Consider the following 16673-nt stretch of genomic DNA (forward strand, 5'->3'; position numbering starts at 1 on the left):
CCCCACCTCTATTTCTGCTTCATTTTTTCTCACCACCTAAAATTGCAGCATTCTTTTGTATATGTGTTTGTCTGTCTATGTCTCCTTCTGGATACCTGATCAATTCATATACCTTTGTCCTGTCCCCACCTTTATTACTTTTTTAAAAAATTTACTCAGAAACAGCAAGTATATCTACACAAGGGCAGTCCGGGTGCCTCAGCGGTTTAGCACCGCCTACAGCCCAGGGTCTGATTCTGGAGGCCCGGGATCAAGTCCCACATCAGGCTACCTGAATGAAGCCTGCTTCTCCCTCTGCCTGTGTCTCTGCTTCTCTCTCTCTCTCATGAATAAATAAATAAAATCTTTAAAAAAAAAGAGTATCTACACAAGAAGGTGAAGTGGATGGAAATCTGGAGAAGGTGGTGCATTCTCTGAGGCTGTGGAAGGTCCTCTGTATCATGCATGATCAGAGGCAGGTACAGTGAACACAGTAGTTTGAATACATGATAGGAATTAGAGCTTTCACACAAAATGAAGATGCTATGACCTCAGTAGAGAACAGCTATACTGATAAATGCCTGCTAGAAATACAGACAAGCCCTGGAAGTACTAACTGCAAACTATAAATAGGAGAATGAGAGTTGAAGTGTGCTTCACCAGACTATCATTCTGATTCCAGGGTGGTGCCAGAATGAATTCTTTATTTTTCAGGTGAGTCTCAATATATAAACAAAGCATGCTGGCTTTCATCCACCTCTCAGGGGAGAATCTTAAAACAAAGAAAGAATTAAAGAATTATCTTATGGTTTCTCACTACCCCAGGTACTGTGAGCATGGAAGTGCTGCAAGAGAAGTTGGGGGATCTCTTGACAGCCTATAATAAGCCTTCCAGGAAATTGGCTGCCCCCAGGTTTAGTTGGGGGAGGAACAGCACTTTAAGTGAATTTCAGTAAGCTCGGGAGGAACAGCCTAGACAGGGGTTCATGTCGTGTAGTTACAGACATTCACAGTCAGTCCCTGGATCATCTCTTTTAGAGAACCACAAAGTGTGATTCTGACCCTTCCCAGGATTGCTTAGGCATTGCAGCATCAGTTAATCTACCAGTCTTTTAAACATAGATAGTACAAATCTAATAACATCCTTACATTTCAAACATAGCATTGGCACCCAAACTCAAACTGCTAAAATCAGTACTAAAATCAAGTGGCATTTGCCAGTTCTATATTTATGGACCAGGTTTTAGAAAATGTACAAGACAATCTGGAAGCACAGTTAAAAAATTTCATTTCAAAATAGGATTTTCTTGGGAAACCCCAGGCTCCAAAAGAGAATTGTCCTGGAGACCCCTTATCAAGACAGCCACACAAGTAGATCTAGAGCAGGGATAGAGGGAAAATATACATTTTCTTAAATCTAGAAATTTCATCTTCTTCAATTAAGAAGAGACAACACCTGGGGACTAGACATAGGAGAATCTGATTTTAGGAACCAAATGATGGGATGAGGACACAATTTCTCTTTCTCCATTGTTAATTCCATCTCCTAAATATAAGCTCTACTTTTACACAGGCTTCTAGCAGCTGTGGGGATGAATCTTTCTCCTTTACACTTCTCAAACCTGGATTAGGGTGGGCTTGGGAGCTTCTCCTAACAGACAGGAATCTTGGACTTACTTTAACCCAGACCGATGTAGGGCACGTGACCACTCTTGAATCAATCACTGTGGCCAGGAGGATACCAGGCACTGATTGATTATAATGGAGGTAATTGCATTGGTGAGGCAGTGTGTGTGTGCGTGTGTGTGTGTGTGTGTGTGTGTGTGTGTGTGTGAAATGACTCTGCTTACCTTAGGTCAAATGGGACCTGCCCCAAGTATGGTTGTGGAATCAATCCACCTAAACTGCAATTCCAATGGGATATGAGTGGAAATGGCTGTCAGAGAGTTCATTTGAGTTATTCTTAAGTCCTGGATTTCAAATGATTTTTGTTTTATTTTTTGCATTTTTTGTATATTTTTTATTGGAGTTCGATTTGCCAACATAGAGCATAACACCCAGTGCTCATCCGTCAAGTGTCCCCCTCAGTGCCCATCACCCAGTCACCCCAACCCCCCGCCCACCTCTCCTTCCACTACCCCTTGTTCGTTTCCCAGAGTTAGGAGTCTCTTATGTTCTGTCTCCCTTTATGATATTTCCCACTCATTTTTTCTCTTTTCCCCTTTATTCCCTTTCACTATCTTTTATATTCCCCCAATAAATGAGACCATATAATGTTTGTCCTTCTCCAATTGACTTCTTTCATTCAGCATAATACCCTCCAGTTCCATCCACGTCGAAGCAAATGGTGGGTATTTGTCATTTCTAATGGCTGAGGAATATTCCATTGTATACATAAACCACATCTTCTTCATCCATTCATCTTTCGATGGACACTGAGGCTCCTTCCACAGTTTGGCTATTGTGGCCATTGCTGCTAGAAACATCGGGGTGCAGGTGTCCTGGCGTTTCATTGCATCTGAATCTTTGGGGTAAATCCCCAACAGTGCAATTGCTGGGTCGTAGGGCAGGTCTATTTTTAACTCTTTCAGGAACCTCCACACAGTTTTCCAGAGTGGCTGCACCAAGTTCACATTCCCACCAACAGTGCAAGAGGGTTCCCTTTTCTCCGCATCCGCTCCAACATTTGTGGTTTCCTGCCTTGTTAATTTTCCCCATTCTCACTGGTGTGAGGTGGTATCTCATTGTGGTTTTGATTTGTATTTCCCTGATGGCAAGTGATGCAGAGCATTTTCTCATGTGCATGTTGGCCATGTCTATGTCTTCCTCTGAGATTTCTCTTCATGTCTTTTGCCCATTTCATGATTGGATTGTTTGTTTCTTTGGTGTTGAGTTTAAGAAGTTCTTTATAGATCTTGGAAACTAGCCTTTATCTGATACGTCATTTGCAAATATCTTCTCCCATTCTGTAGGTTGTCTTTGAGTTTTGTTGACTGTATCCTTTGCTGTGCAAAAGCTTCTTATCTTTATGAAGTCCCAATAGTTCATTTTTGCTTTTGTTTCTTTTGCCTTCGTGGATGTATCTTGCAAGAAGTTACGGTGCCCAGTTCAAAAAGGGTGTTGCCTGTGTTCTCCTCTAGGATTTTGATGGAATCTTGTCTCACATTTAGATCTTTCATCCATTTTGAGTTTACCTTTGTGTATGGTGCAAGAAAGTGGTCTAGTTTCATTCTTCTGCATGTGGATGTCCAATTTTCCCAGCACCATTTATTGAAGAGACTGTCTTTCTTCCAATGGATAGTCTTTCCTCCTTTATCGAATATTAGTTGGCCATAAAGTTGAGGGTCCACTTCTGGATTCTCTATTCTGTTCCATTGATCTATGTGTCTATTTTTATGCCAGTACCACACTGTCTTGATGACCACAACTTTGTAGTACAACCTGAAATCTGGCATTGTGATGCCCTCAGATATGGTTTTCTTTTTTAAAATTCCCTGGCTATTTGGGGTCTTTTCTGATTCCACACAAATCTTGAAATAATTTGTTCTAACTCTCTGAAGAAAGTCCATGGTATTTTGATAGGGATTGCATTGAACGTGTAAATTGCCCTGGGTAACATTGACATTTTCACAATATTAATTCTGCCAATCCATGAGCATGGAATATTTTTCCATCTCTTTGTGTCTTCCTCAATTTCTTTCAGAAGTGTTCTGTAGTTTTTAGGGTATAGATCCTTTACTTCTTTGGTGAGGTTTATTCCTAGGTATCTTATGCTTTTGGGTGCAATTGTAAAAGGGATTGACTCCTTAATTTCTCTTTCTTCAGTCTCATTGTTAGTGTATAGAAACACCACTGATTTCTGGGCATTGATTTTATATCCTGCCACGCTACCAAATTGTTGTATGAGTTCTAGCAATCTTGGGGTGGAGGCTTTTGGGTTTTCTATGTAGAGTATCATATCATCGGCGAAGAGGGAGTGTTTGACTACTTCTTTGCCAATTTGAATGACTTTAATGTCTTTTTGTTGTCTGATTGCTAAGGCTAGGACTTCCAGTACTATGTTGAATAGCAGTGGTGAGAGTGGACATCCCTGTCTTGTTCCAGATCTTAGGGGAAAGGCTCCCAGTGCTTCCCCATTGAGAATGATATTTGCTGTGGGCTTTTCATAGATGGCTTTTAAGATGTCGAGGAAAGTTCCCTCTATCCCTACACTCTGAAGAGTTTTGATCAGGAATGGATGCTGTATTTTGTCAAATGCTTTCTCTGCATCTAATGAGAGGATCATATGGTTCTTGGTTTTTCTCTTGCTGATATGATGAATCACATTGATTGTTTTACGAGTGTTGAACCAGCCTTGTGTCCCGGGGATAAATCCTACTTGGTCGTGGTGAATAATTTATTTAATGTGCTGTTGGATCCTATTGGCCAGTATCTTGTTGAGAATTTTTGCATCCATGTTCATCAGGGATCTTGGTCTGTAATTCTCCTTTTTGGTGGGGTCTTTGTCTGGTTTTGGAATTAAGGTGAGGCTGGCCTCATAGAATGAATTTGGAAGTACTCCATCTCTTTCTATATTTCCAAACAGCTTTAGGAGAATAGGGATTGTTTCTTCTTTAAACGTTTGATAGAATTCCCCTTGGAAGCCATCTGGCCCTGGACTCTTGTGTCTTGGGAGGTTTTTGATGACTGCTTCAATTTCCTCCCTGATTATTGGCCTGTTCAGGTTTTCTATTTCTTCCTGTTCCAGTTTTGGTAGTTTGTGGCTTTCCAGGAATGCGTCCATTTTTCTAGATTGCCTAATTTATTGGTGTATAGCTGTTCATAATATGTTTTTAAAATCGTTTGTATTTCCGTGGTGTTGGTAGTGATCTCTCCTTTCTCATTCATGATTTTATTAGAGTCTCCTCTCTCTTCTTTTTAATAAGGTTGGCTAATGGTTTATCTATCTTATTAATTCTTTCAAAGAACCAACTCCTGGTTCTGTTGATCTGTTCCACAGTTCTTCTGGTCTCGATTTCATTGAGTTCTGCTCGAATCTTTATTAACTCTCTTCTTCTGCTGGGTGTAGGATCTATCTGCTATTTTTCTCTAGCTCCTTTATGTGTAAGGTTAGCTTTTGTATTTGAGTTCTTTCCAGTTTTTGAATGGATGCTTGTATTGCGATATATTTCCCCCTTAGGACTGCTTTTGCTGCATCCCAAAGATTTTGAACGGTTGTATCTTCATTCTCATTAGTTTCCATGAATCTTTTTAATTCTTCCTTAATTTCCTGGTTGACCCTTTCATCTTTTAGCAGGATGGTCCTTAACCTCCACGTGTTTGAGGTCCTTCCAAACTTCTTGTTGTGATTTAGTTCTAATTTCAAGGCATTATGGTCTGAGAATATGCAGGGGACGATCCCAATCTTTTGGTATCGGTTCAGACCCGATTTGTGACCCAGTATGTGGTCTATTCTGGAGAAAGTTCCATGTGCACTTGAGAAGAGTGTGTATTCAGTTGAGTTTGGATGTAAAGTTCTGTAGATCTCTGTGAAATCCATCTGGTCCAGTGTATCATTTAAAGCTCTCGTTTCTTTGGAGATGTTGTGCTTAGAAGACCTATTGAGGGTAGAAAGAGCTAGATTGAAGTCACCAAGTATAAGTGTATTATTATCTAAGTATTTCTTCACTTTGGTTATTAATTGGTTTAAATATTTGGCAGCTCCCACATTCGGGGCATATATATTGAGGATTGTTAAGTCCTCTTGTTGGATAGATCCTTTAACTATGAGATAGTGTCCCTCTTCATCTCTCACTACAGTCTTCGGGGTAAATTTTAGTTTATCTGATATAAGGATGGCTACCCCTGCTTTCTTTTGAGGACCATTTGAATGGTAAATGGTTCTCCAACCTTTTATTTTCAGGCTGTAGGTGTCCTTCTGTCTAAAATGAGTCTCTTGTAGACAGCAAATAGATGGGTCCTGCTTTTTTATCCAGTCTGACACCCTGCGCCTTTTGATGGGGTCATTAAGCCCGTTCACGTTCAGAGTTACTATGGCCAGATATGAGTTTAGTGTCATCATGATATCTATTCAGTCCTTGTTTTTGTGGATTGTTCCACTGAACTTCTTCTTAAAGGGGAATTTTAAGAGTCCCCCTTAAAATTTCTTGCAGAGCTGGTTTGGAGGTCACATATTCTTTCAGTTCCTGCCTGTCTTGGAAGCTCTTTATCTCTCCTTCCATTTTGAATGGGAGCCTTGCTGGATAAAGTATTCTTGGTTGCATGTTCTTCTCATTTAGGACCCTGAATATATCCTGCCAGCCCTTTCTGGCCTGCCAGGTCTCTGTGGAGAGGTCTGCTGTTACCCTAATACTCCTCCCCATAAAAGTAAAGGATTTCTTGTCTCTTGCTGCTTTAAGGATCTTCTCTTTATCTTTGGAATTTGCAAGCTTCACTATTAGATGTCGAGGTGTTGAACGGTTTTTATTGATTTTAGGGGGGGAATCTATTTCCTGGATCTGAACGCCTATTTCCCTTCCCAGATTAGGAAAGTTTTCAGCTATGATTTGTTCAAATACATATTCTGGCCCTCTGTCCCTTTCGGCGCCCTCGGGAACCCCAATTAAACGTAGGTTTTTCTTTCTCAGGCTGTCGTTTATTTCCCTTAATCTAACCTCATGGTCTTTTAATTGTCTGTCTCTTTTTTCCTCAGTTTCCCTCTTTGCCATCAACTTGTCTTCTATGTCACTCACTCGTTCTTCCACCTCGTTAACCCTCGTCGTTAGGACTTCTAGTTTGGATTGCATCTCATTCAATTGATTTTTAATTTCTGCCTGATTGAATCTAAATTCTGCAGTCATGAAGTCTCTTGAGTCCTTTATGCTTTTTTCTAGAGCCACCAGTAGCTGTATGATAGTGCTTTTGAATTGGCTTTCTGACATTGAATTGTAATCCAATTTTGTAACTGTGTGGGAGAGAGGACTGTTTCTGATTCTTTCTTTTGAGGTGAGTTTTTCCTTCTAGTCATTTTGCTCAGTGCAGAGTGGCCAAAAACAAGTTGTATTGGGAAAAGGAGAAAAAGAGAGAGAAAAAAAAAGGAAAGAAAAGAGAAAAAGAAAAAAGGAAGAAAAAAAGAGAAGAAAAAGAGAAAGAAAAAGAATGAAAGGGAAAAAAGGGTGGGGGAAGCAAACAGAAATCAAAAAGAAACAAAAAACAAAAAACAAAACCACGGGGGAGTATCTTCTGATTCTGTATCTTCTGTACTTTAAGTCCCGTGACTTCCCCTGGAACTTGTCCGTCTAGCTGGTCTTCTGGGGAAGGGGCCTGTTGTGCTGATTTTCAGGTGTTAGCACTTGGGGGAGCTGCTCTGCCCCCTGCCTAGTGCAGGGCTCAGTGGGGGTTGTTTACCCCGTGAGGCCGCAGGAGGAACAATTCCGGTGGGCGGCGGCAGCTCTGGAGCCCTGGATTCAGCCCCCACAGGAACTATGAAGCACTCGGCCTGCAGGGCCTGGAGGCTCCGGGGCAGGGCGCTGATCTGCTCAGCTCAGGGCTGGAGCGTCCTTGCCGTCCTGGGCCCCCCCCCGGCATCTGCCTGTCCCGGGGGCGGCGGGATCCCTATATATAATTTTTTAATGAAAGGCTTGCCACGATGGGCATGTGATCAAGGAATCTACCAGTTTGCCCTTAATGGCATCATCAGGAAACTACTGGCTGCCTACAGCATGCTGGATAAAACTCATAAATGAGCAGCAAAGGAGATAGCTTGGAGATCACACTGTTTAGGGTTATAGGGATGTCCTTCAAGATGAGGAATATATTTTAGAACATTGGCTATTCAGTGGTGCTTTGTTTTCCATAGCTAGAACATACTGGCCTATGAGCCCAGGGTCTCTTACTGTAGCTTCTAGTTGTGCAGGTGCTGGGTCATATGGTAGGTGTAGAATTGATTTGGTTAAGTAATATCAGATGGTTTTCTCCAAAAGGCCATCAGCAGTGCTTAATTGCTCCCAGAGCCCCTCATTTTCCACTAACACCTGGCATTACCTAGCTTTCTGAGTTTTCCCCTGTAGTAGGGAAACACAGGTCATGGGTATAGGGAAAAGGCATCATATTTAGGAACCCAGAGAATTTCAGATTCCATGAGTCTTCTTTATTTCTTCATTTCTCACTCTGCATACCAGTGGGCAATGAGAAACTCTCCTCAGTAACAGTTCTTTGAGAGAACAAAGTTCTAGAAATTCTGGGGGCTCTGAGGCTCCTTTGGGGTAGATTTGGAAGAGAAGACACAACTGAACACAGAGAAGTTTGTGAGAAGTTTATTTCACAGACCACAACAGATACTCCAGCCAAGTTTTCTTTGTGGAACCACCCTGGGGGGTAGTTAGACAAGAGCTTCCAACAAGATCAAGATACTGTTATGTTCTTCACCATATAAAAATATTTTGGTCCATTGGGCACCACTGCTTTGAAAGGGCAGATATCTTCTTTATCAATAATGTGGGTCAATGCTATTATTGACATCGTTTCTGAAAGAGAAAGGACAAAGATGTTCTCTGATAACAGTCTAACCCCATTTCTTGGCTTTTCTCCTAGCTTCAGGCACCTCCCCACTAGGGCGCAGTTTCCCCAAATCATTTGCAAATGTATCTCCCTTATTAGCTTTTCTCACACAACCTCTCACCTTTCACGCCTGGGCATAGTCCCCATCTACTCTCCCCTCTTCCCTCCTTTGTCTCTACCCTTCTGCCCCAACACTCTGCTCCACATCTGGAGTCACATCTTTCTTTATGTTTTCCCCCACCCTAGCAGATCGTTCTTCCCTTGAATGACCCCTGTACTTACTATTGACTCTGAAGTCCCAGTAGAAAGTTCTTGGATTACTGTCACAGAGACAGGCAGTGTAAACATAGTTAAAAGGCCCTTCCATTGGATTGCGACTTAGGAGGGAACATTGAATCTGAGGAGGAGGAGGTGGGAAGAGAGGACCTTGTGTTAGTCTGGGGAGTTGTAAAGGGAGAGAAAGATAAGGGAATCTGAAGAAAGAGGAGGAGGAGGAGGAGGAGGAGGACAACATCCTTCGTGCACAAAGAACAGGTACAGATATAGACCAGAGGCACCGTGGAGTCCAATTTTGTAGTATCATTTTGGGAACTAAAGTCTATGTGAGAAGATTTCCTGTCAACATGTCTTCAAATTCCTGCTATAGCGCTACCATGGGGCTTGGCTCTGATGGGAAGAGTTAGTGAATTGACAAGACAAGGAGACCACATTCTGGGGCAGCCTTCATCTGGGGAGCAGATTTACTTTGGTTCCCTGGCTAGGGCTTTCAGGAACCTGTCTGTGACCACAGCTTGGCTTTTGCGTAGGGAGGCCAAAACCAGGACTTGTTGCCAGAATCGTGCTTTGATGACTGAAGTGACAGCTCTCAGTCTCTCTTTCCTCAGCTGTGAGAGGGAAACCGTTACCTCCTACCAAACTGTTGGTTAGATTAACAAGCAAAATCTCGAAGGTAAATTTTCTTTTTCCTTTTTTAATTTGAGAGGGCTTTACAATTTGAGATATGTAAGCTTCAGCAGCATCAGGAAGCTTTTGTCTGATTAGTGTCCAGCAAGGGGGTGTTATCCTGGGGTGTATAGACCCTCAGGGGTCTGTAGATAGAATTCACTGAGTCTGTGAACTCGGATGGAAAGAAATTGTATCTTTATTAACCCGTCACTAAAATTAAGTGTTCTGTTACGTCATCAACAATCCTCAGTGGCATTAGCCATAAGCGTGATTTTTATCATGGAGAGAAACGTAGATATGTTTGCATCACTTATAGGTTTATATAACTCAGAATATTGCCTGTTCTGATCGCTACCTTGAACCCAGGGACATTATCATGAGGTTGCATGGTCATGGCCAGGGCCGTCTGCCCATCTCCTGAGGCTTGCCCAGCTAACTGGCAACCGTGCACCGAATAGCCTGTCAGCTACAAACGGTGTATTCAAGCATTCTCACCGTTAGAATTTTACTTTGGAGATCCTGGCGTTTCTTTCAAGAAACCTACCGTTGCCTGGTTTCCCTTTTTATTGGCATTTACAACAGTTTATTCCAATGGATTAGAATTTTCAGCACTTAAATACTCAAAACAAAAAAATCCAAATCCGTTGGAATCCACTTGTCAAAACCCAGTACACAGTAGAAGCTACTTATTCAAGGTGAGCAACAAGAGCAACAAGAGCCATTACATAGACAATCTTTATAAAATAAAATTTAACTTGTTTACATTTTAAATATATTGCCTTTTTAGCTAATGTACTGATAAAGAATGTAAATAGTACCAACTTAAAAGTTATTTGTTTGTTTGTTTATTTATTTATTTATTTATTTATTTATTTATTTATTAAGCTCCAACACAGGGCTTGAACTCAGGACCCTGATATCAAGACTTTAGGTGAGATCAAGAGTTAGACACTTAGTGAAATGAACAACCAAGACACCCCTCAAAAGTTTGTTTTTAATAATCCGATCACTGTGTTTCATGATGGTAGTTTCCCTGTATAATCCAATGCATTTCAGGCACACATTTAAAAGCAATTTTCTGATATGTTCCCTAGACTTCACGAGACCAGCAAAATGCTCTACACCACAAATGTTTAAGTACTGTGGTTTGCCGTAAATTCTCTTCAACCTTAAAAAATTATACAATGTGGGCAGCCCGGATGGCTCAGCAGTTTAGCGCCGCTTTCTGCCCAGGGCATGATCCTGGAGACCCAGGATCGAGTCCCATGTCAGGCTCCCTGCGTGAAGCCTGCTTCTCCCTCTGCCTGTGTCTCGGCCTCTCTCTCTCTCTGTGCCTCTCATTAATGAATAAATAAAAAATCTTAAAAAAAAGATTATACAATCTTTATAATCCAATACACGATTGAGAGTATAATCTATTTTAAATTTGTGATCCTAATACCTCACTTGATCAAAACTTTGCTTGTAAAAACACAATTGTTTAAAAAATGAGGGTTCGGTACTAGAATCTTCACACATAGAAGAATTATGTTTTCTTAGCATTTAAAAATATGAAGATGTTTTTATAGACAGATTTTTTTTATATTGGAAGCTACAAATAAATATTGATTAATCACAAGCACACCTGGATGGCTCACTTAGTTAAGTGGCTGCCTTTGGCTCAGGTCATAAGAGCCCCACTGGCTGCCTGCTCAGCCAGGAGTCTGTTTCTCCCTGCCACCCTCCTCCTTTCACTTGCTCTCTTTCTTTCAGATAAATAGGTAAAATCTTTTTTAAAAAGTCTAAAAAATTGGTTGACCAGACTAACAAAATTTCCCATAAATTCTAATTTGCGATATCATTTATTTTATGAGATTCCTTGTACCTGGGTAAGTTTTTAAAGATTGCCTTTTTATTGTAATTAGCATTGTTCTTAAAATATAGTCCTATTAGCCACAGCAGCACAGAATTATTTTATGTGGGATGTTGTTGATTAAACACATTTTTTTTTTTATACTCATCACTTTCTCAGAGGTAGAAACAGACTTTTATTATCATCACCAGAAACTACCATGATCACAGGACTTTTATGCACACATTCTCATTCCTTTTGTCACCTGTGGTTATGATAAATAAACAAAATTGAAAGATTATGATGTGGCTCCCTTCCACCTCCAATCAACATACAAGGTGCAAATTCTTGAGGTGTAAACAGACAAATCTGACAAAGCAGCTATGCTGTTCTTTACTCAGTGACCAGAGTCTTTCTCTTACAGGTATGGGGCCATGTCTAGGACATATTCTAATGAATAGCAATCCTCATGCTCCTAATTTTGTTTTTGATTTAATCATCATACTTAAATCTAATTTGAGTTAGGAAACTCCTGTAGGGAAACACTCGTGCTGCCTGAGAGAGTGCTATTCTAGAAAGAGGCAAGGGGAGACATCTGGGTCTTGGCCCTAGAACAGTGCCAGCTAACAAGGGGCAAATTGTGTGTGTGTGTGTGTGTGTGTGTGTGTGTGTGTGTGACAACACATGAGAAGGCTGCTGGCAGGGAGGAGAAGGACACACTCTTCCCTGGGGAAGAGTCTCCATGGACTAAACCGGCACAGGTCCCTTCTCCTCATGGCCCAGACAGCCAGATAGGAGCGATAGTGCACAGGCAAGTCTCAACACACATTTCCATTTGAGAACCTCTGATCTAGTAAAAGGATTGGACCTCCCTCCCACAACTGCTGAATTAGAGAAAGTGGTGAGGAGAGTGTGGGCTCCTTGTTGAGAGGAGGCTGGAACAAGGATGAACCTGTGATGATAGAGCAGAAGAGCAAAGAGAGGGGTGATAAACACAGCCTCTGCTCAGAGCTTACTCTAGAGGAGGCAGTCGTATCCCATGTGTTCTCGGCACCATACCTCTTCTGCCCACCTGCCTCAAACCACTGGATGAGGGTGCAGGTTTTTTTGTCAGAACCTCCTATCCCACCCTTCATCTCGAACAATCATGCCCAGGACTTGGAGGAATTCTTACCTCTCCTCCCCCAGCCCTTATGCCTTTTCCTCTCTTCTCCCTCTTAGCTGGACTTTTCTCACTACTCATTCCTTCTTTCCTTCTCATCCTTCCTATACCTCTCTGGACCAGGCTCTCATCTGTAAAACAAGAATAGTAATCTGCCCCAAGATCTGATGATTTTTCTGAGGCTCGAGTAGCATAACATGTGTGAGAATTGGGAGCATAAGGATTGTTATTCATCCTATTATTAAGTATAATATGCAACATTAAACTGAGAGATTAGTCTAATTGTATTCATAACTAAGGAGTCAGATTTTTCTTGAGTTCACTTCCCCAGGCCTCTACTTACCACCATACATTCTCTCAATTCTGTTTGAACTCTAACTGTCACAGAGATTTCTTCATTTGGTGCTGCTTTTCTGGGCATCTGCACTTCCATTGATAACACTTTTCGGCTGGTTATGGGAAGAAAGAAGCAGGACAGAGATCAAAGGTCTGCCCACAAGAGATCGGGGCACAATGAGCAGAGCAGAGGGAACAGGGAAGGTGCAAGGGGAAGGGAATGATGAGATCTGAATCATTTGCTGAGCATCATAACCCCTGGGAATCTTTGGTTCTTGTTTGGTTCGATTATTTTCTACAGACTTTGTTTTGTTTAATCAACTTTGATGCTTTATTTATTTATTTATATTTAAATTCAATTTGCCAACATATAACACCCAGTGCTCATCTCATATGCCCTCTTTAGTGCCCATTGAGCATCGTCATTTTTTCCAAACAAAATCCTGCAGGTTCTATTGATTGTCCACTAAGTGGGAGGGTTCAAGTCATCATTAGTACAATATTCCGTAACAACAGAATCCTATTAAACTATAAACATCTTAATGCACTGGAGGAATTTTGAGTCATCCTTGAGCTCTTCCTTCTTTGGTTCCTGGTGGGGCCTAAGAATTTGTATTCCTGTATGTCTGCAGTGAATTTGGACACATGACCGTATTTGGGAGCTTTAGATGCCACCCTACTTTCAAGGCACATAACACAATCTGATGGGAAAAGGAAATGGAGGCAGAGAGAAGTCAAAGATTCTTCTGTCATGGAGAACTGGTTTCAGGACCAGGAAAGTTACTTTCTGTCTCCCGGAAACTCCTGGCTGAGCTCCTTTGGTGTTGGGTGGGACAAGAGGGAATTCAGGTTTTTGGCTGCAATGCCTTATGGTCTCATTTTCCTAGAATAAAACATCTCTGATTTTGGAGATACTTCATTGCTTGTGCCAGTTACTCTGGTGCTCAGTGCACAGGAAAGGCGTGTGAAAATTCCTGTCATTTGTAAATGAATTTAGGATTCATAAGATGATCCACTTAGCTAGAATGAGTGATTGGATCAGCTTGCCCAGAAATGAGAAGCTTCCCGAAATGAGGGCCTTTCAGTGCTAACACCAAGAAATTCCTGGGCAAACAGGGATGGCTGATCACCCTAATTAGCACAGCTTATTTCGACAACTGCTGCCCCCTCAGGGCTACACGGGGTGACATTTACCTCTGAACCTGTCCCTACTCAAGGTTTTTTAGGACGCTGCCTGCACTACACCGACTTGTCAAAAACTCTGAATGGTTTACTCCAGGACAGGGTATCTAGTTGTGTCACAGAGGGTACCATCAGAATCACAATCCAAAAACCCAGCATTTAAGACCATACTTCTATAGAGAAAACCCTCTAGAATTTCTAAGTGTCCTTGCTTCCCCCAGACCCTGGCTCCATTTCCGACTTCATTTTGCCTAGTTTTCCTGCTTGCTTCAAATATGTACCTTCAATGATTTGGCTTCTGAAATTGTGCTCCTGGGTCCTAGTGTGGGTAGTGGGGTGAGTGTGTACTTGCTTTTGTCTCTGGGCTTCAGAATAGGACAGAATGTCTAAGCTGCTGGGCTAGCTCAACCTTGGACTATGGTATCAAGGCTCAGTGATCAGGGCCTCTGATCCTTTAGTGAGTCCTGCCAAAACTGCTCAAAGCTATCATTGGAACTCATAGACCTGCTAAACCTTCTGTTCTAGGAGGCAAGGTATGAGAATGTAAAGTTCACTGAGCATAAATCTAATAAAGGTAAAGACTATGGACAGGATGTGGACCAGAGCCATAGAGCAAGACTGATTGTTAACTACAGGCTTTATGCACGCTGGGAGCCATGTTTCCCTGGACAACCTAAAAGCACCAAGTGAATATAGGAGGGAAGTTACTAGAGCTTCCTAAGAGGAGAGAAGTGGGACTTGACATGGGATTTATGAGATTCCCTAAGACTAAGTTTCAGGGACATCAGGAAGGGATAAACAGATTTCCAGGCTAGGTTAGGAGCCCTCCCTGAAGGGATTTTTGTGAGGGAGAGAAAGGCTTGGCTCACGTGTCTTCCTCAGCTTTGTTGGTCCTGAACTGCAGACAGAAAGCCAGGAGCAGAATGGCAGGGCCGGCTCTGAACAGGAGCTGGAGAAGGTGCATGTTGGAGGAGACAGGATGTGATGTCCTAGAGAAGTACTGGCCCCGGTGCCCAGCATACTCCTTATATGCAGATCGAGGAAGTGGGAGAGTTGCCAAGAGGATCCATGTGGTCAGTTACCCAATTATCCTTCCCACCCATGCCCTTTCCTTGCTGAGCTAAAGTTTGTTTTTCTATGGAAAAAGTCAACATTCAGCTATTGTTACAGATTGGGAGAGGAGTTAGATTATCCTTCCTTATTTACTTAGCATCCAGAATTTCTCAGAATGTGCAGGACCTCAAAAGACAGAGAAGCTCTTTTCTAGTTTACAGAACTATTTTCTTTTCTCTGCCTGCTGTATGTAGCCTTAAAAACAGTGTGCTCTCCTAGTCTCTGAGGCAGAAAACCCAACCTGTGGTAGCAGATTTCAGATCACAGCTATAGGACATCTTTGCTTAATCCCCTTGTAGTAAGTTCAAGAGGAAATGTTCTTCAAAAAAATTTTATAGGGCTCCTAAGTTGATCAGGATTCTCCTAGGGGCCACCACCAATCATGAAAGGGGAGAAAACTAAAGGTGAGCTGCTCTAGATGATGGGGAATTAAGATCATAGAACTGGGTGACACGAATATGTCATGATTGTTGAGTCCTTAACATTAGAGGCTGTAACACACACACACACACACACACACACACACACACAAATGTGTACACACACATTTTATTGGTTCTATTTGAGCATCCCAATACAGCTGGTGTTTGAGAAGGGATAATAAATGTTGAAAGGGTTGCAACAAATATTGGTTGGAAGTGTATTTGAATCTTTGGGGTGAAATCAGGTTCTAAACTCACAATATAGTAGGCATTCCAGATGGGAAGGGCAGATGGAGAATAGAGAAGATAAGGCAGCTGGGCATGTGGTACTGGATTTTTTATGTCATTTTTGCTGGGCTTCAAGATGCTTCAGTGTTGCTTCAGTAGATGATAAATTCCTGGGATATAAGACAGATTATTATCTATGGAACATAATTTTGAGAGGCACTGCATGATGATATTTATGTATATTTTAGTTTAAAAATCATTATATTTTTAAAAGATTCTATTTATTTATTTGAGAGAGACAGAGTGAGAGCATGAACAAGGGGAGAGGGAGAGGGAGAAGAAGAGGCAGTCTTCCTCACTGAGCATGGAGCCAGATATGGGGCTCAATCCAAGGACACCTGAGCCAAAGGCAGACACTTAACCAGCTGAGCCACCCAGACCCCCCAAAATCAGTATTTTTAAAATGATGGTCACATATTGGTCAAGGGTATCATGGAAATTGATACCAAAGAATAATGGAACATGGTGAAGATGCTTACAGGCTGTTTTTTATCTTTTATTCCATCATGTATTTTTGATTATAGGACTTCCCAGTATTTTAGTCTGATGTAAATGTTTGCAGATATGACTAAATCAGCAATAACTATTTATGCTAGCAACTGATATGGTTTGAAGGCTAATAGCCAATAAATCACTGCAACTTAATTTCAACTGCTACCCACACTGCATTGAAGATCTGAATGGAGATGAACAGTATCAGGCAAACCTTGGTTTTAGTTTGGTTTTAGGAACTACACAAGTCCACCGGCAAAAATCCATGTGTCCTGAGTCTGTTCCACAGTTGACTCAAAGGCATCACTATTCATGGGGTTGAATATATCTGAAAAGATCAAAATTTCAGAGGGAAGATAGAATCTCAGCAAGTGGTGCAGTTCTA

General features: G+C 41.7%; 2 protein-coding genes across 38 annotated transcripts in view; one reads left to right on the forward strand and one right to left on the reverse strand.

Annotated features, from left to right (window-relative positions):
• Positions 1-16673, forward strand: part of KEL (Kell metallo-endopeptidase) — a 294970-nt gene that overhangs the window by 133119 nt on the left and 145178 nt on the right. The window lies entirely within an intron of this gene.
• LOC119874625 (prolactin-inducible protein homolog) lies at positions 8258-15001 on the reverse strand. The gene is made up of 4 exons (XM_038559343.1): positions 14843-15001; positions 12799-12904; positions 8800-8914; positions 8258-8483 (listed from the first exon to the last, which is right to left on the reverse strand). The coding sequence occupies exons 1-4, from the start codon at positions 14935-14937 to the stop codon at positions 8362-8364; spliced, it is 438 nt and encodes a 145-aa protein (XP_038415271.1). The 5' UTR covers positions 14938-15001; the 3' UTR covers positions 8258-8361.

This window comes from Canis lupus, chromosome 16 (assembly GCF_011100685.1).
Source record: "Canis lupus familiaris isolate Mischka breed German Shepherd chromosome 16, alternate assembly UU_Cfam_GSD_1.0, whole genome shotgun sequence".
Lineage (NCBI taxonomy): Eukaryota > Metazoa > Chordata > Mammalia > Carnivora > Canidae > Canis > Canis lupus.